This window comes from Pteropus medius, unplaced genomic scaffold (genome assembly GCF_902729225.1).
Source record: "Pteropus medius unplaced genomic scaffold, Ma_sr-lr_union100, whole genome shotgun sequence".
NCBI classification, from domain to species: Eukaryota; Metazoa; Chordata; class Mammalia; order Chiroptera; family Pteropodidae; genus Pteropus; species Pteropus medius.
In genome coordinates, this window is record NW_024346061.1 from 856,888 (window position 1) to 877,144 (window position 20,257).

General features: G+C 37.3%; 1 protein-coding gene and 1 pseudogene across 1 annotated transcript in view; both read right to left on the bottom strand.

Moving 5' to 3' along the window:
- Positions 1–20,257, bottom strand: part of SHROOM4 (shroom family member 4) — a 226,763-nt gene that overhangs the window by 107,651 nt on the left and 98,855 nt on the right. Inside the window, exon 2 of the mRNA XM_039874874.1 lies at positions 2,416–2,567. Coding sequence (XP_039730808.1) covers positions 2,416–2,567 — 152 coding nt within the window. The remainder of the gene's footprint in view (positions 1–2,415; positions 2,568–20,257) is intronic.
- Positions 18,251–18,369, bottom strand: LOC120612451 (uncharacterized; annotated as a pseudogene).

The window sequence follows — 20,257 nt, forward strand, 5'->3', positions numbered from 1 at the left end:
ACTAAAGGGCCTTACTACCTGTAAGGCCATAATTATGGTCACTCCTAAGTAACTGCCAGTGGCAGATATTGCTATAGCAGGGAGAAAGAAGACATGGAGCTCATCATGGGAAGATGAGTAGGTGACATGCCTGAACACTCATTGTTATGACTGGCTCAGAAGCCACCCTGCAATAGTGTCTACATTCCCTTTAAGTGCTAGTATAGCTGGTATCTCTGTATAACCAGTATCTGACAGTGACCTTTATTTCTTCTTCAGATCTTTACCACTCCTAATGGTTTCCAAGCAAATCATGTTATCTGAAGGTTAGGTTGCAAACACACTACAATTCTGATGCTCTCCTTATTTAATAGTGTTTGGTTACTATAATTACTTTACATACATTACCTCATATATTCAACACAACAATGCCATTATATAGGAACTATTATTTCCCATGTGACAGAACTAGGAAGTAGCACACATGGGTCTATCTGACTTCAAAACAAAAACTCTTCCAGATTCACCAAGATACTCCTTCAAAAATCCTTATTTAAAACATGAATCATGATTGATTCGAAATTGAGTCAGTGACAATGTGTCCATTGTATAAGGAATTACTTAAGATGTCACCTCCTATCCAGGTACATGGGCAGGAATGGCTTAATATTAGGTACCAGCAGGTAATATAATAAATGAATGAGATCCTATATAACTTTACCCTTACTAACTCAAAACTTTTTTGCCCTAAGTATTCTCTCCTCAGAATAAATCATTTGAATGTAGAGCATGAGAACAATGGAAGAATTAAAGATGGTTTCTGTTTCTGGTTGGGTTGACTGAGGGCATGACAGAACCTGTCACTGGGATAAGATCTTGAGAGGAGAAGATGACATGTTAGGTTTTGAGCAAGTTGTGTTTGAAATGCTTCAGAGATATTTAAGTATAAATGTAAAATAAGAAGTTGGCTATATGAATCTGAGGAACAAGAAGTATATTTATCCGCATATAGATAACAATTGAAGCTCTGGAACTGGGTAAGATTTTCCATAGTATATTAATGAAGTCAGAAAGGGCGGAACTAGGGGGGAACACCAACATTTAAGGGATAGTCAAAGGAAAGACAGGTAGTAAAGGAACCTAGTTTTAAAAAAATGAACAGAGAGATAGAAAAAGAACAAGGAAATGGGTATCTTGAAAGCAAGAAAGGAGAGTTTCACAAAGGAGGGCATAATCCTTAGTAACAAGGGCCAATGCCATATGTAAGTCATATATGATAAAGACTGAAAATAAGCCATTGACTTTGACAATTAGGAGTTAATATGTAGCTTCTGACAGAGTAGTTTCAGTGGAGTTTTGAGGGTCAAGTTTATAATGCAGTGGGTAGAAAGCTAAATAGTAGGTGAAGAAATGGAGACAATGAGTATAGACTCTCTTTTTGAAAGACAGTATGAGCAAAAGGAGGAGGATGAGGCAGTAGCCAGAGGGGAAGTATAATTGTGGAAAGACACTTTAAATTCTTTTTTCTAATAAAAATAATTAAGATGGAGGAACTTACGCATGTCTATAGGATATAGGAAACAAATTAATGGAGAGGAAGAAGTATAAGTTCTAGCAGTACAAAGGTGAAGCAGAAATTTGGAAAGTTCACCAGTAAACAGATGTTTGGGGGCAACAGAAATGATTATGTCCCAAAATGTCCCTACATTCCTTCTGCTTATACCACTCTACTTATCTGAAATGCCTTTATGCTCCTAATGGTTTATTTGTCAAATTCTACTTACCCTTTAGCTCAAATTCCATTTCCTCTATGAAGTCTTACTCTATCAATCTCTTCTGAAATACTCTTTCTCTTAAACTCTTATAGCAATGTCTATCTGAACAATCCATTTGACGACTCTTCAACCTGCAAAATCTCTTTAATTGCTTTCTTCAAAAATGTTTTGCTCACAAGTTTGTCACATGTGTGTCTTTTCTCCTCTGCTAGACTGTACACTCCTCAAGGGCAGTGTTTATTTCTTAGAGTGTGTCACAGCCTCCAGCATGCCTGCTATGGCTGGTAGTAGGTCCCTTTAACCTATGAGGTTGATCAGTGGCAGCCTGTTATGAAGGAGGTGATAGAAAACCACTGGGTTATGTAGGCCCTTGGTGTATATTGAGTCATTTTCATTCTTTCAATAGCAAATAAGAAGCAAATTTTGCAGAGGTAAAATAAATTTATCTAAGATGACATGGGTAGTATGTGATGGTGCCAGGATTTGAACCAAAGACCATTTCTCCTATGCTTTTTGTTTCAGTTGTCTGTAGAATTCTCTTCATGAGAAACACCTCTTTCTTTGATGATACTGATAGAGACATGACTCTGTTGAGGCTTTACTATCAACCAAGTGTTTTTGATGGCCTCTGCATCTTACAGAAAATCTCTCTGTACCTTACCTCCTGACAATCAGCTTGAGGATCCTGAAAGAGCCTTTGATGAGGATGAGGGCCTCTTGGCGGGAGCCATACAATGGAGTGCCATTGATATTCACCAGCTCATCACCAGTCCTCATCTTCTGGGACAAGGCTGCCTTGCCCCCATCTTCAATCTGTATTGCAGAGAACAAAACAGAAAGCAGGCGGTGAGGCGACTGCTTATCCAAAATTCTACTCCCTGGCTCCTCCCAACCTCTGAGCCCTGAGTAGTAGGGGTAGCAGGGAGATGGCTCCAGGAAGCTCCAAGCAGCAGCTAAAAAGCTGATTACAGGCCATTATTTACTGAAGGCAAAGCTTGCGCAAGCCCTTGATGAAAGAGGCAATACAATAATAACACAATCTCTGCCCTGGAGGAATCCACTGTCCATCTAGGGAGACGAACACTTCTAAATAAGAGAATAATACTTGGAAGCAATCCCACAGTGTGGGCTAAAGTAGCAGCATGAGAGTAAAATGTGCACCTAAATTAGAGCCAGAAGAGCTAAGCTCCAGCAAAATGACCTTTGGCAAGTCCTTTTCTATCTCTGGGAAGACTTTGAACTCTGACAAACTCGAGCTTGAATCTTGGCTTTAGTACTTCCTAGCTGTGCGACCCTGAGTAAGTTACTAATATCTTTGTGTCTCAATGACCTTATATGTGAAATATAGGTAACAAGAGTACCTATCTCACAGGGTTGTTAGTATGTGAAGTGTCTGGCAGCAGTATGTCCTCAATAAATGTGAGCTCTGATTATTATAGCAAGGGGGTTGATGCTGAAGGTGGCTTCCAGCCTAATATTCTGTGAGTAGAACTGCAAATTCAAAGGATACAAACTATGTACCTATGTAAAGTAATTGGTAATTTATCTATGTCACTTCAACAAATGCCTAGCACAGTCCTTCTAGTGTCTGGCACATAGTAGGCATTCACCAAAAAGCTGGGAATCAGGGTGTTCACTGTTCCACAACAGCCTACAGAATTTCCATTAACCAAGGCAATCTTGGCAAGAAAGTAGTCTGGCTAGGGGGCATTGAAAGCAAATGTAGAAATAATAGCAACTAGTTTATAAAAAAAGAAAAGAAAAGAAAAGAAAAATGTTCCCCAATGGTCTTTGCTTATGGCTACTTTTATATGTAACATTCTTTCTACCCAAATGAGAGTTTGATCTATTGGAACATCAATTCTATCCATGGTGGCAGGACTCATCTCATATATTCATTATTTCATTCCTCAGGTTTGTAGTGAATTTCCATTATGCATAGAATGACATGCTAAGTGTTAGCAGTACAGAAATGAACAAAGCATAAACAGCTCCCACCCTCAGGTGTTTGGAAAAACATGGCGGAGTGAGAGATGTCCCAGATCTCTCCCACTGAAATAACAATAAGCCAAACATCTAAAACTCAACAAAAAACATCCAAACTGCACACCAGCACATCTGAGCTTGGGTTCTGTGCAAAAGAGCTACCACGGGTGTTGGATGGTGGACTGGGAAAAACAAAAATGCTGCCTCTCACAGCCAAACATCCCAGTAGGAGGAGGGGGAGGAGAGAAGGTATGGCAACTACCCAAAATAGCCCTCCCTGGTAGAGCTGTGAGCTCCACACAGCTGGTGGCAGGGCCTAGCCATCAGAGCAGAAAGCAGAGAAGCGGGTACCGTAGAGAAGCGGGGACGGCAGAGAAACAACAGTTAACAGTTGCAAAACCGAGGCTAAGCCGCAGCCCCCATCTCTCAAATCAGAGAGTCCTTCCCCCATATCCTCCGAACACCACGGAGCCCAAGGGAAATCTGAGCAAACACTACCAAAACTGTCACTAACACTGACAGGGACTGAGACTGAGGGTAGCCAGCGGGATTGAATATAGTGGGGGGAAAAAAGCATTATTAAGGCTTTAAATAAAGCAGGTAACCAAGAGGCTTAGACGCCACTTACTGGAAACCAAAAGAAAAATGCCTTCTTTGCAACAGGCTAAACAGAGACCTTTATATAATAAATTGTTTTCTGGAAAAAAAGCAGAATACACTTCCATTAATGCCCAGGCAGAGAAATAGTCCATTAAACACCATGAACAACAAAAGGGACAAGGCATCTCAGAAAGAAAGAGAAAAATCTCCAGAAAATAATTTTACAGACATAGAAATATGCGACTTAAACGACAGAGACTTCAGTATGATCCTTATGAAAAAATTCAATGAGATTCAAACTGATTCATATCAACAATTTTAGGAATTGAAAAAAAAACTAGATGAGCAGCATAGTTCTTTAGCAAGGAGATTTAAATCCTCAAAAAGAGTCAAATAAATGTTCTGGACATAAAGGACACACTGGAAGAGATGAAAAATGAAATAGCAAACTTGGGAAATACAGTCAACTAAATGCAGGGAAGGATCAGTGATATTGAAGACAGAAATCTAGAAGTAAATCAGAAGGAAGAAGAGAGAAACTGAAGAATGAAAAATCATGAAAGAGAAATATAAGAACTAGCTGATACCATTAGGAAAGGGAACATAAGAATAATGGACATTCTTGAAGGGGAGGAAAAGGAGCAGGGATTAGAAGGCATTTTTAGACAAATAGTTGAGGAGAATTTCGCAAATCTAAGGAATGAGCTAGAGCTCGGAATTTAAGAAGTGAACAGAACATCCAGTTATCTCAACCCAAAAAGGCCTTCTCCAAGACACATTGTATTAAAATTATCAAAAATGAATGACAAAGACAGAATTCTCAGGGCAGTCAGGGACAAGTCGTCAGACTTCTCAGCACAAACCTTACAAGCCGAAAAGGAGTGGAATCAAATATTCAAACTTTTAAGTGAAATGAACTACCAGCCAAGAATAAAGTATCTAGCTAAATTCTCTTTTAGATATGAAGGAGAAATAAAGACCTTTCCAGACATACAAAACTTGAGGGAATTCTCCACTACGAGGCATATATTACAGGAAATGTTGAAAGGGGTCAACTCATCTAAAAAAAAAAATAGCTGTGAGTAAGGTGACTATCAGGCAAATAGAAGCAGAGAAGTGCAACCCTTACTAAGAACAGGGCATTATAAGCTTAAAAGATAAGAAAAGGTTTGCTATAGCAAGATAGTAATGAAAATACATACAGACAAAATGAGACATCAATGACTGCAAAGGGGAGGATTCAAAGATTCAAATTCGCAGAGGGGAATGGAGATAAAGCACGCGCAGAAGAAAATGAACAACTATATATATATTACTATCCTTTACATACTTCATAATGGTAACCACACGCTAAAGATTTAGAGCCAAAGTATACAACATAAAACAAGAAGGACCAGACAGAAAATCCACAAAAGTCAACCAAAATAAAGAAAACAGAAACACAAGGACAAGGATGCAATGGAAACACCCAGCTACCAGAAAGAAAAAGATAAAATGGCTATAAGAAGACCTCATATTTCAGTAATAACCCTAAATGTAAAAGGACTGAAATCACCAATAAAAAGGTACGGAGTTGCAGAATGGATAAAAAAACAAAACCCCACCATATGATACCTCCAGGAGAAACATCTCAGTTGTAAAGACAAATATAGACTCAAAGCGAAAGGGTGGAAAATGATATTTCAAGCCCATGGCATTCAGAGAAAAGTGGTAGTAACAGTACTAACATTGGGCAAAATAGACTTCAAAATAAAAAAGGTAAAGATACTGAGGGAAACATCAATATGATAAAGGGAGTCATACACCAAGAAGACATAACACTTATTAATATCTATGCTCCCAATCAGGGAGCCCCAAAATATACAAAGAAATTACTAACAGAAGTAAAGGGAGAAACAGACCAAAACACTATTGCAGTTGGGGACCTAAATATCCCACTGTCAGATATGGATAGATCATCCAAACAGAAAATCAATAAGGAAATAACATCCTTAAATGATACATTAGACCAACTGGACATAATTAACATTTACAGAGCCCTCCATCCAAAAACAGCTGTTTATACGTTCTTCTCTAGTGCACATGGAACATTCTCAAGGATCGACGACATACTGGGACACAGAGATAGCCTCAACAAATATAAGATGGTTGAAATCATACCAACTGTATTCTCTGATCATAATGCTTTGAAGCTGGAGATCAACTGTTAAAAGAAAGCAGGAAGAACCACAAATACATGGAGATTAAACAACATGCTACTGGAGAATAACTGGGCTAGAGAACAAAAAAAGAGAGATCAAGAGAGACATAGAAAAGCACAATAATGATAGTACAACATATCGAAACATTTGAGACACGGCAAAAGCGGTCATAAGAGGAAAGTTGATATCATCACAGGCCTAACTCGATAAACAAGAAGGAGCCCAAATAAGCAACCTAACTTTTCATCTGAAAAAAAAAAAACCCTAGAAAACGAAGAACAAATGAAGCCTGAAGTCAGCAGAAGGAAAGAAATCATCAAAATTAGAGCAGAAATAAATGAAATTGAAAACAAACAAAAAAATAAAAAATAGAAAAAACAAATGCAACAAAGATCTGGTTCTTTAATAAAATTGACAAACGCCTGGCTAGACTCACTGAAGAGAGAAAGGACACAAATAAACAAAATCAGAGATAATAGAGGGGAAATTATGACAGACACCATATAAATACAAAGGATCATACAAGAATACTGTGAAAAAGCATATAACACCAAATTTAGCAACCTAGAAAAATTGGACCAGTACTTAGAAAAATACAACCTTCCTAGACTGAATCAAGAAGAACTGGAAAATCTAAATAGACTGATCAGCAGTATGGAAATTGAAACAATCATCAAAATCCTCCCAAAATGTAAAAGTCCAGGACCAGATGGCTTCACCAGTGAATTCTATCAAACATTCAAAGAAGATTTAATATCTATTCTTCTCAAACTCTTCCAAAAAATCGGACAGGAGGCAATAGTTCCTAACTCATTTGATGAGGCCAATATTACCCTGATACCAAAACCTGATAAAGATAACACAAAAAAAACTACAGACTGATATCTCTCATGAACACAAATGCAAAAATCCTAAATAAGATACTAGCGAACCAAATACGGCAACATATTACAAAGATTATACACCATGATCAAGTGGGTTTCATCCCAGACGCACAGGGATGGTTCAACATATGCAAATCAATCAATGTGATACACCACATAAACAAATTAAATATAAGAATCATATGATCATATCAATAGATGCAGAAAAAGCCTTCGACAAGATACAGTATCGATTTATGAACAAAACACTTAACAAAATCAGTATAGAAGGAAAATACCTTAACATAATAAAGACCATATATGATAAACCCTCAGGCAACATTATACTTAATAGTGAAAAACTAAAAACCTCCCCTCTAAGATCAGGAACAAGGCAAGGCTGTCCTCTGTCGCCACCGTTATTCAATATAACATTGGAGGTCCTAGCGAGTGCAATCAGACAAGAGAAAGATATTAAAGGCATCCAAATAGGAAACAAAGGAGTCAACCTGTTACTATTTGTGGATGACATGATTTTCTATATAGAAAACCCTAAAGACTCCACAAGAACACTACTAGAAACAATAAGCAAATACAGTAAATTCTCTGGATACAAAATCAACGTTCATAAATCCATTGTATTCCTATATTCTAATAATGAAGTGTCAGAAAAAGAAGTGGAAAAAATAATTCCTTTTGCAATTGCAGCAAAAAGCATAAAATACTTGACATAAATTTAACAAAACATGTGAAGGACCTATATAATGAAAACTATAAGACCCTATTAAAAATATCAAAGTAGATACAAAGAAATGGAAAGATATTCCATGTTCTCGAACTGGAAGAATCAACATAGTTCAAATGACCTTATTACCTAAGGCATTATGCAGATTAAATGCAATCCCCATCAAAATCCCATCGGCACTTTTTAAAGAAATAGAACAAAAACTCATCAGATTTGTATAGAATCACAAAAGACCCCGAACTGCCAAAGCCATCCTGAGAAAAAAGAACATGTCTGGAGGCATCACTCTGCCCGACTTCAAATTATTCTACAAAGCGACAGTAGAAAAACAGACACATGAATCAGTGGAACAGAATCGAGAGTCCAGAAGAAGTAAACACATATTTATATGGAGAAATAATTTTTGACTAATAAGCCAAAACATACTGTGGAGAAAAGAAAGCCTCTTTCATAAATAGTGCTGGGAAAACTGGAAAGCCACCTGTAAAGGAATGAAACTAGACTGTTGACTATCAGCGCACACCCAAATTAACTCAAAATGGATTAAAGACCTGAATATAAGACCCTCAACAATAAAATGCATAGAAGAAAATATAGGAACTAAACTCAAGGACCTTGGACTTAAAGAGGATTTTATGAATTTGACCTCAAATGCAATGGAAGTAAAAGCAAAGATAAATGAATGAGACTACATCAGACTAAACAGCTTCTGCTCAGCAAAAGAAACCGTTAACAAGGTAAAGAGACAACCATCTGAATTGGAAAATATATTTGCAAGTAACGCCTCCAATAAGGACCTAATATCCAAAATATACAAAAAATTCATAGAACTCAATAACAATAAAAAAAACAAATGATCCAATCGGAAAACAGGCAGAGGACCTGAACAGACACTTCTCCCTAGAGGACATACAAATGGCCAACAAATATTTGAAAAGATGCTCAACATTGCTAGCTAGAAGAGAAATACAAATCAAAACCACAATGTGGTAAGATCTCACATCTGTTAGAATAGCTATAATCTACAGGACAAGTAATAACAAATGTTGGGGAGGATGCGGAGAAAAAGGAAACTTCATACACTGCTGATGAGACTACAAGTTGGTACAGCCACTATGGAAAACAGTATGGAGGTTCCTCAAAAAACTAAGACTTGATCTACCATATGATCCAGCAAGCTCTCTATTGGGTATTTACCCAAAAGCCTTGACAACCCATATCTGAAAAGATATTTGCACATAGATATTCATAGCACCATTATTCATGGTGGCCAAGACTTGGAAGCAACCAAAGTGTCTTACGATAAATGATTGGCTAAAGAAGCTGTGGTACATATATACAATGGAATATTACTCAGACATAAGAAGAGATGAAATACTGCCATTTGCAACAACGTGGATGGACCTTGAGATAATTATGCTAAGCCAGATAAGCCAGACAGAAAAAGTTGAAAATTACATGATATCACTTATATGTCTGATATAAACCTAAAAGTAACAAATGAACAGGACAAAGAAACAGAGATTCATGGACATGGATAATAGGCTAGTGGTTACCAGAGGGTAGAGTTTAGTTGGGAGTGGGGAAGTAGACGAGATAAAGGAGGTCAAATATGTGGTGACAGAAAGAAACCTAACTATGGGAGGTGAACACACAGTGTAAATATATATGCATGCCTTACAGTTAAAGTGTACAGCCGAAACTTATTGGTTTCATTAACAAATATCACCATTAAAAGTAAATTAATTAATTAAAAATGTTTAAAAATAAAAGTAAATTAAATAACTACAAGAAAAAAACAGAAACAAAAACAAAACAAAACAGCTCCCAGCCTCAGGGGGTAGTTTTGTGCTGGCTGGAAAATTACTGTTTGGCTATCGCCCATGGGAACATAACGCTCTAACAAAAGGCTTTCTGCTTCTGTACCCCTCCGCTTGCACAACCGACCTGTGGATTGACAGTTAGTAAAAAGAAGAAAAATAGACTTGTGTGTTCAAACAGGATGAAGAATGGGGTTTGGGGCTTAAAAACCCTGTACCTCTACATTTCGGGGCTGCTTAATTTGGGGTCTGCGTACCCCTGGCAGAACCAGCTGGCTGAATAAATAATGTGTTTCCTATAACTCACTGATTTCTGGTGGTCCGTGTGTCTATCAGGGGCTGGCGGCTACAGCAGTTTACTGTCTAAAGTTCATATGTCCCCACAGATGGTCAAGTAAAAAAAAAGGTCCTGCTTACTGATTAAATCAGGAAGAAATGTTTGTTTTTTCTCCCAGGGGCAAGGGAGAGAAGGATGATTAAACCACACAATCATTAGGGAAATGTAGCTTCTAAGTGGGGTAACTAAGGGCTGGTCTTTGCTGCAGGTGTTCTTACATTTCTATCCTGTTCCAATCTTTCTCTCAGTCTTTAATAGTATCCCTCCAAATTATCTCACATCATGGAAGTTAGAATATTTCTGAGCTTTAGATTGGCCAGCTCATGTACAATTTGGCAGGTGAGACCTCCTGAGAAAAATGTTAATTCAGGATTTTTAAAATCTCATCAAATGAATTGAGATTCTCAGACTGTTATTAAATTTATTGCTGCTAACCAACAGTTTTTTTTTTAACTAAACTTTGTTTGATAAATTATAGGTTAGCCAAGTGACTGAATTTATATTCCTTTGTTCCAGTACTTGGGCCACCACTCAAGACAAAACAAGCCAAATTGGTAAATGGGAAACAACTCTCAGTAAATTAATTAGGATAACACTCTTATTTCCATTGTCATTATCATTATTACTTCACAGTCACTGTTACCTGCTGCCCCCCCAAAATTATATATGCATAATTATAGTGCTGTGCTTGAATTTCAGAAGTTCTGTTTGAATGACTCATTCCTCTGGCATCCGTGGAAGGCCCTCAGCAACAGGCAGGACTTTCAACAGGGATCAGCCATTTGAAAGGGCTTCCTTTGACTAACAAAGAACCATAAACAGGAGTCTAACTAATAAATGCTAAGATATTTTTCCTGCTGGTGTACATTCGTCTTAATTCACTCTACTCATTTTTTTATTCATACAACTCAATTATTCACATTACTGTTACCCATACCAAGTCTTCTCTTCGATGTGAATTGATATTAAGTACCACTTCGGGGTAATTAAGCACTTTGTTAAATCAACAAGACCTCTGTTTATTCTAGGCCAGAAAATGAAAGGGGGGAACCTTTTAAACTAAAATGCTTAATTATTGCTGCAGCAAAAGCTCTGGTATTTTGCATTCCCTACTGCCACTCAGGCTACCATTATCTGAGTCCTTGCAGGAACTCTTTCTTAGACTACAGCCTCAGGCTGACTATGCATGTCCCTTTTGTTGTTTCATGTCTTTTCTCAGTCACCTGTGACATCCTCAGGACAGAAATGGTGAGTGTAACAAACACTACTTTAGCACAAATGTGAGGATTTGCAGACAACAAAACAGTAAATGATGGGCGCCCAGCACTATCCCAGAGTCCAGCCCGGTCCAGAGCAGGAAATGAAACTCCATTTGATTGAAGACCCCTTGGACTATGCCCCAAACTAGTCCTTTCCCAGACACAGGACATTTACTGGGATATACAGCTGATTCCTTCTTACTCCTTGATGCTTTTAAACATTATTGTTCACTCGTCTTTCTCCCTCCACTCCATAGATTTCTGGGATCCAGCATATCTTCCATTTATTGTTTTGCCTCCTGAGATCCAGTTCTCCACCACTTCTGGTAAAGTGGATGTTCATTTTTTTGGGAAGGAAGGAAGGGAAGGGAAGGGAGGGGAGGGAGGGAGGAGGGAGGGAGGGGAGGGAGGAGGAGGGAGGAGGAAGGGAAGGAAGGGAAGGAAGGAAGGGAAGGGAAGGAAGGAAGGAAGGGAAGGAAGGGAAGGGAAGGGAAGGGAAGGGAAGGGAGAAGATATACATATTCTTCTATAAAGGTTTTGTTTTCCCTTTCCAACCAACCATCTCATAACTCTGGCTGGGCCCCAGGAGAGGTGTGAATCAACAAACTTGTTGAGAATAGCATGCCCTGCTCGAGGGGCTGTATAGCATCATTTGATGCTGTCATTTCATTCAGTAAGGCTGGTAAACTTTTCAGCTCTTCCTGAATCAAACCTTCAGGGTAACTTTCTTGTCTCATTTGAAGTGTTGTGACTTCTCAGACAGGACACAGATGCATTAGAATGTCAATATGAACCTATATCACAAAGTCCAGTGTAAATGATGGCTAATTTTTGTGTCATTTTAGATTGTCCAAGTGATCTCTGGACTATAAGTGAGTGACCCAAATAATTGTGTAAAGGCCGTACAACCAAAAGCCAATTGGTATCTGGAAAGTTGGAAAAAGATTGACCTTAGTTAAGTCCCTTTCCCCTCTTTTGGCCTCTTTTACCCTTACTGGTAAAATGTGGGGGTCTGAATAGATGGTCTCTGAGGGCTCTTGGAACTCTGATGTTCAGTGATCTGTGAGCAGTTAGCAAAGTCATGCAGTACCCTTCTGCTGACACAGATAATCCCAGCTATTTGCCCCATTGTACTTTGCCTTCATTCATGTTTCATCCCTTCAAAATAGACTAATTAATATCTATCTCTCATTTTCTTGTAATCTTTATCTATTGTTCCAAAGTGGTCCATCAAGATTGGAACTTTAAAAAGCACAGTTGGGACACTGAGAGAAAGAGATTCCTGAAGCCCCATTTTGTGCTAATAAGCTGGTGATTTGGAAATTTTTGACGAATCTTCAATGAATCATGAAGTACTCTGATAGCTGTCAACAAAGTGAAATGTTGGCCCCTTGAGAGTAAAGGCAAAGAAAAATGGACTTAACAGCACTTACTAGATTTCTAGTAGTTTTTATTTAGTCAGATATTAGCAGATACTTGCTTGGGTCTTTTAAATAAACTTAGGATATATGAGAAAGTGAAGAAAAGTTAAATCGAGTTTATCTTGAAAGATGCAGTCAGCAGGAGAAATAGCATCCACAACAATAACCAACAGGTATTGAATGCTTATAACAATAGTGTCAGAGCAGCATTAAAAATCAATGGCATGAAATGTAAAAGGATTAAATGCTCCAATCAAAAGATAGGGTGGCTGAATGGATAAGCAAACAAGACTCTTACCTATGCTGCCTACAAGAGACTCCTGATAGAAAGACACACAGACTGAATGAAAAGAGATGGAAAAATATTTCATGAAAATGGAAATGAAAAAAAAAATCTGGGTAGCAATACTTATACCAGACAAAATAGACTTTAAATATTGTGCCGAGTGGAATAAGTCAGAGAAAGACAAATGCCATGTGATTTCACTTACATGTGGAATCTAAAGAACAAAATAAACAAACAAACAGAAACAAACTCATAGATACAGAGAACTTGCCAGATGGGAGGGGAATTGGGAGGGTGGGTGAAAAAGGGGAAGGGATTAAGAAATGCAAATTGATAGTTACAAAAGAGTCAAGGGGAATGTAAAGTATAGCCTAAGGAATATACTCGGTAATATTGTAATAACTATGTATGGTGTCCGATGGGTACTACGTTTATCGGGGTGATCACTTTGTAAGTTATAGAAATGTCTAATTTATATAACTATGTCTTACACCTGAAATTAGCATAATATTGTATGCCAACTATAACTGCAAAAATAATTATTATTAATTTAAAAAAAGGATTTGTTTTCTTCAAGGAAGTGGCTAGTGGTTAGTGGCCACATGGCAGAGTTTTTCTCATAGGGGTTCTGAACATTTTTGGTGTTATGAACCCCTTTGGATATCTGGTGAAGCCTGTGTTTTAAAATGCACAATCTAAAATGCATATAAAGCAAAGAAAATTACATTGAAATATTGTAATAAAATATATTTTTAAAAAATCAATGGCATGATTATGAATACCTCTGCTTGCTACAAGACATTTATTGGAAAAGTAGGCATTAACTAAAACTTTCTTGGCCAGTTCTAGAAGCTTCTGGCTAAATTACCAGCCCATACTCCCACCTCCACCAGCTTGTCTGTAATCTAACAAGGCAATCAACATGGTTGCTTTTTAAATTGATGTATTGTATTTTTGCAAATAGAAAAGTTCCACCCAGAATACAGTAGTTGTATTGCTTTTAAAAAAACAGAATATCCTCTGAATGTCTTTTTAGCACCCTCTGACAGATTTCCAAGTTTTTAGTAATACTCCAGATATTAATTCAGCGATTCAGTCTTTTCTGGCAAAACAATAGAAAGAAAATGTAGAGGTGGAGATAAATTGGATTCGAGAAGTTTAATGATTAGGAAGTAGGATCATTAAATAATAAAGAGCACGCTTACTCTGAAATTTAGTTTGAAATCTTGAACAGACCACAGGTTGCCGGCTGTTTGTAATCAGCCCTCTCTTCCCAAGTGGTATCCGTTAGAATGTGATCATGCTAGGAAAGATTAACCAGAGTGCCCTGGACAGGGGAAGTACAAACTTAGAAATTTCTGCTATCTCTTTACCATGGCTTTCGAAAGTCTGATTCCAGATCGTAGACATACCAGCTGCCATAATTTGTCTCTCTGAGCAACTCTCTCTCTACAAAATCTCTCTCAAATTTCCAAAGTAGTCTAGATTAGAAAAACCAGAAACTCTGTTTTTTCTAATTTCATCTTCTCTATCTTACCCTAGCTTCCCAAAAGGCAAAACAGAAGATGAAAACTTCTCTCTTAAATCAACAAGAATTCAAAAATACCAACCAATTACAAAGATGTAAGCAGGCCTGGTTCTAATCCCTATATGGAGACAGACTGAGGAGGTAGACATCAAGGGAGAAGATATCATTTCCCTCTATCAGCTAAGAAGCAGATGCCCAAATCCTACATGGGGCTGTTTCCGGGTATAATGTTCTCTGAATCACGCCCATGAACTCCACAGCATGACCTATCCCTATAGACACCTCCTTCCCCCTCAGATGCTTAATCTCCATCTAGTTTACTAATCCTCACAACAAAGGCCCTCTAAGCTCCAAATCATTAAATTTCCCTGGGGATTAGCCCAAGTCAAATTCTAAGGATCTATGCCAAAAACTCAGTCAGTACAGAGCCAAATTCAGCTCTAGGAATTTGGTGATGAAGAAATGGGTGAGGAGTCAAAATCATTATACCCTACATCGGCAACTAAAAGCAAGTTTGTCTTTGCTTCTACCAAGCTAGAGTGCCCTGCTGTCTCCATAAGTCAGGTAAGGGGGAATAACATCTGTGTAAGAGTAAACTCAGAGTTTCTTCCATTATCAGCAAATAATACTCATTGCGGACCTGTTCATACTTTGTCAACTCTAGCCATTTGTGTACATTCATTTTACTGACATTAATAGTATCAGTGTCCGTCAAAAATGTTAGCCTTTGGTGGTATAGAAAAATAATCTCCAGAGTTATGCACAAGGTAATCTACTGGAAGGGGATATATTGGAATTTCTGTTTAAGAAAAATTAAAAATCAAGCCTTAATACTGGTGGTAGTAAATTATATCATCCATACATGAAATTATGTATATTGGGGACACATGCTCAAAATATTTTTACTGATGTAAACTTCTACTAAAAAAATTTGGCCAGATCATAGCCTTAAATGAGAGAACTAAAAACCATAAAGCTTTTAAAGGAAAATATAGGAGAATATCTTTGTGACCTCGAGGTGGGCAAAGATTTCTTGGGCAGGATGGAAAAAACAATAATCTTAAAAAAAAAAAAACAGTGCTATATTGAAGTTCATCTAAATAAAAAAAAAATGTTCATCAAAATGTCACTAAAAAGTGAAGAGAAGCCACAGACTGGGAAACATATTCATGATATAGATATAGATAGATATAGATACATGACTAAGAACTTACATCTAGAATATATATATATATATATATATATATATATATATATATATACACACACACACACACACATATATATATATATATATAAAACTCCTACAACTCAATAAGAAAAAGACAACCTGTTACCAATTGGCAAAATATTTGGATAGGCACTTCACTAACGAAGAGAGCCAAATGGCCAAAAGGCATATGAAAGGTGCTCAGTATCATTTTTCCTTAGAGAAATGCAATTTAAAATCACAGTAAAATATCACTACACATCTACCAGAATGCCTAAAATTAAAAAGAGTGAAAATATGAAGTATTGGCAAGAATGTACAGCAATTTGAACTCTACATTGTTGGGGGGGAGTGTAAAATTGTTCAATCGCTTTGGAAATCTGTGCACATTTTCTTGGATCCAGATATTCCACACTTAGATGTACCCAAAAGAAAGAAGTGCATGCGTCCACAAAAAGACTTCATAATAGCTTTATTCATAATAGACAAAAACTAAGAACCACCCAAATGTCCATAAAACACACAGACACAAAATGGCATATTGCATGGCAATAAAAAAAGAACAAATTACTGATACATTCACCAAAATGGATGAATCTCAAAAATATTATATTTGAAAGAGACAAAGCTAATCAATCTATGGCAATAAAACTCAGAATAGTGATTACCTCTGTAAAGGGTGTACTGATTATGAAGGCATGTGAGCATAATTTTCAGGGGTGCTGGAAATGTACATATAGATCTGTCTGGGTGCTGATTAAATGAAAATAAACATATATAAAATTTTGTTGAGATTTATGCATTTCACTGTATGTATAAATTATTCCTTAATTTAAGAAAGAATTTAAACAATAAAGACCACTAGACTATAATGATTACATTTCTGAGGTAGGGACCACTGATCAGACATTATTTTCACATACTCATTGTTTTTATGAACGCAAAGCATTTCACTTATTTATTTATTATTTTCAGGCAAGGCAACCCTTGGTTGACCTCACAGTTGCAAGGATCTTGTCAATTTACAATCCCTTATTTTTTATTTATTTTTACGCCTACAGCACCTGGTCTTCTTAGATGGTCTCCCATCCAAGTACTAACCAGGCCCGACCCTGCTTAGCTTCCGAGATCAGAAGGTGCATTTCACTTAAAGGGTAAGGCTTCACAATAGGGCTATAATTTATTAATTTTCTCATTTTTCCTCTCTGCTTTGAAACAGTATTCTTCTGCCCACTTCCTCTCATTAAGGTGGACAATTTCAGTAGGAAATGAAAATGAAGACAAACACTTCATTTTCTTTACCTGCCAACTAGTAGAAGTGAAACTATTTTTTTAATAATCAACCAATTTTTATCTTGACATATCATAAAAATGGAATCAATCTTTTATCTAATCTTGAAGCTATCTACTTTCTGCTCTTCCTGTCTATCATAAACATGTCCATTTCTCATGGACCCCAGAATTACTTATACCTATTTGGAGAAACAGAACTTTTAGTCAAGCCATTGTCACACAGGCAACTATCTCTTCTTCAGGTATCATTACTGCTTCCTATTGGATTGCCAATGCTTCTTGGCTGTCTAATAATCTATGAATTTCAGTGATACAAGTGAGCAAAGAACCTTGTATAGCTGATGTGGTAGAGAGAGCTCAGGGAGGACTAGGGTAGAAGATACCCTGGAGGAAAGGATACACTAGAGTGCTAAAGACTTTGCTCCTTGATTTCTAGAAGCAGTTGCTGGCAATGGAGTTCACTGTATATAACCATGATATTAGCTCTCTTGTATAGCATTAAAACAGTCTAAAACAAACCAGAAAGTCCATCATTAAGAGAGCATGGTATGAAAATCTAGTGGATGAGCCTAGATGACAGAAAATACCAACAGTCCTTCTCATACCATCTAATATGAAAATAATGAAAATAGAATATATTCACCTATTGACATTTATGAACTGTGCATGAATGCTTGTAAGAAATGCCCAAACTAAAACAAAAATGGGTGTTAAATTCCACCAGATTACTAGAGAGAGATGGAAATAATTCTACAAGGTCACTCTGGTGCTTTTCCTCTTCCCTCTAAGCTTTCTCCAGCCCTCCCTAACCATCTCTCCTGTGTACATACTCACTCTTCCATTCCCACCTCTTTCTCCTAGGCATTCGAGCTCATTTTCTCTCTTAACTTCCTCCTTTCTCCCACCAGTACCTCTTCCTGGTTTTCTTTTTATTTTATTTTTTTTAACGCCTACAGCACCAGGTATTCCTGGGTGGTCTCCCATCCAAGTATTAACTATGCCCAATACTGCTTAGCTTCCGAGATCAGATGAGATCAGGCATGTTCAGGGTGGCATGGCCATAGACTCTTTCTGGGTTTCTTTTGGGAAAATATCAAGTACCCTATCATTAACATTTGGCACTTATGTTCATTAATTAAATCAGACAGGGAGACCAATGAATGATTTTCACAATGTAACTAGCAACAGATTAGAAACCCTACACAATCTGGTCATGCCTGCCTTATTGGCCTCATTTTCTACACACACTGCAGTCATACTGAACTTCCTATTCTTTAGAGAGGTCAAGCCCATCCCTCCCTCAGGAATCTTGCACTTGCTGTTCTTTCTGCTGAGAATATTCTTTTTCTAGATTCTTATGTAACTCTTTTCATCATCCAGGTGTCAGTTCAAATGCTACCGCCTCAGAAAGGCTTTTCTCAACTAAAAATATAAAGTAGATTCCTGTTCTCTTTCTCCAACCCCCAACCCTCATTCTCCATCAAATTACCTTGTTTTATTTTCTTCATAGAATTTATCATTTTGTGTTATCTCACTTATTTCTGTATATGTTTACTTTTTGTTGAAATACTTATGGTGGGAGAGACAATGTCTTTTTATAGCTCTATCACTGGCAATTAGGAAAACAAATGTTTGTATAGAGTATAAAGTAGTTGCTCAATAAATATTGGTTGACATTAGACTTAGAAGGGACCTCAGGATATCACCCCACTCATTTGCCTGATTCTGGACAAGTAACATTATTTTCAGTTTGCTAAGAGAGATGATCTATTAGGTTTAAGATATTCTGCAAGGATATGATAACACATTTTTATTTTCCAGGCGTATATTGCTACTCATGATCCTGAACTAACAATGCAAACAGTTCTGGTTAAAGAGGCACTTTAATTCTCCAAGCCTTTTAAAAAACATTACCATTATTGGCTCAGAATATTCCAAAAATAATTATCCTTTGAGCTAAAAATCTCTTGTTTGTGGTGAGTGCCTAAAAGTGGTTGTTAGATTTAATATGGTGGGCAGAATGAAGCGTTTAAGTAAACTTAGGTGCATGGCAACAATATGTTATACTATATACGATTCCCCTTAGTTTTTAACATTCTCAGCCTTAGAAAGTTAATTTACAACACACACAAGCCCTCACAAACAGACCATGAACACTGGGAAATTTAACTGCACCTGGAAATTCAAAGTAACATCTACTCCACCTTCCTATGTACAGACATTACAACAGGCCCTTTCAGTCTACCATCCCTGAAAAGTTTAAGAGCAAATCCAGATGATGGGCATAAACCAGATTCTAATTTGATTTAGTACTTAGTTAACCAATTCCCTCAGATCCCTCAAAAGGTTTGTGTGGGAAGAACCCTCACCAATGCCTGAATGAAAGTCTGCCCTGCCTCAATCTCATGTAACTATAGTTGTTTTTTTTTTCCTTAAAGGCCATTAATTCAGTATTTAAGTGGGATTTAGTGTTTATAGTTTGTGAGGCTTTTCATATAAACAAATTAACAAGTCAGAAAAAAATCATTTGTCAAGCCAGGCTTCTTGATTTTGAAGGTTTGGAAAATATGACCACCATGATATGAGTAAAACGAGTTTAAATGTCTGTAGTACACATTCAGCACTAATGGACAATAAATGATAGGGAAGCTTTGTCAGGTCTGATTCAGATTACCTGTGGCCGCTGTGAATTATATGGAATTACACAGAGTTTAATGGTCCTCTGGCAATTTGCCTTGGCTCAGTGCCAAGGCAGCTAATGCTTCAAACTTCTCTCCCCACCCCCACCCCAGGACAATTTCTGTTCCTATCTCCCTCTTGCAATATCTGTGATGAAGCCTTTAATGACACCCTCATACAAATGCTGTTTTTTTTTTCTTCTCTGTCATTTTCTCTTCCTTCTTTATGGCTGGGTTACATTAACTGCCCCTGTAGCATTGCCAAGACAAACTGCC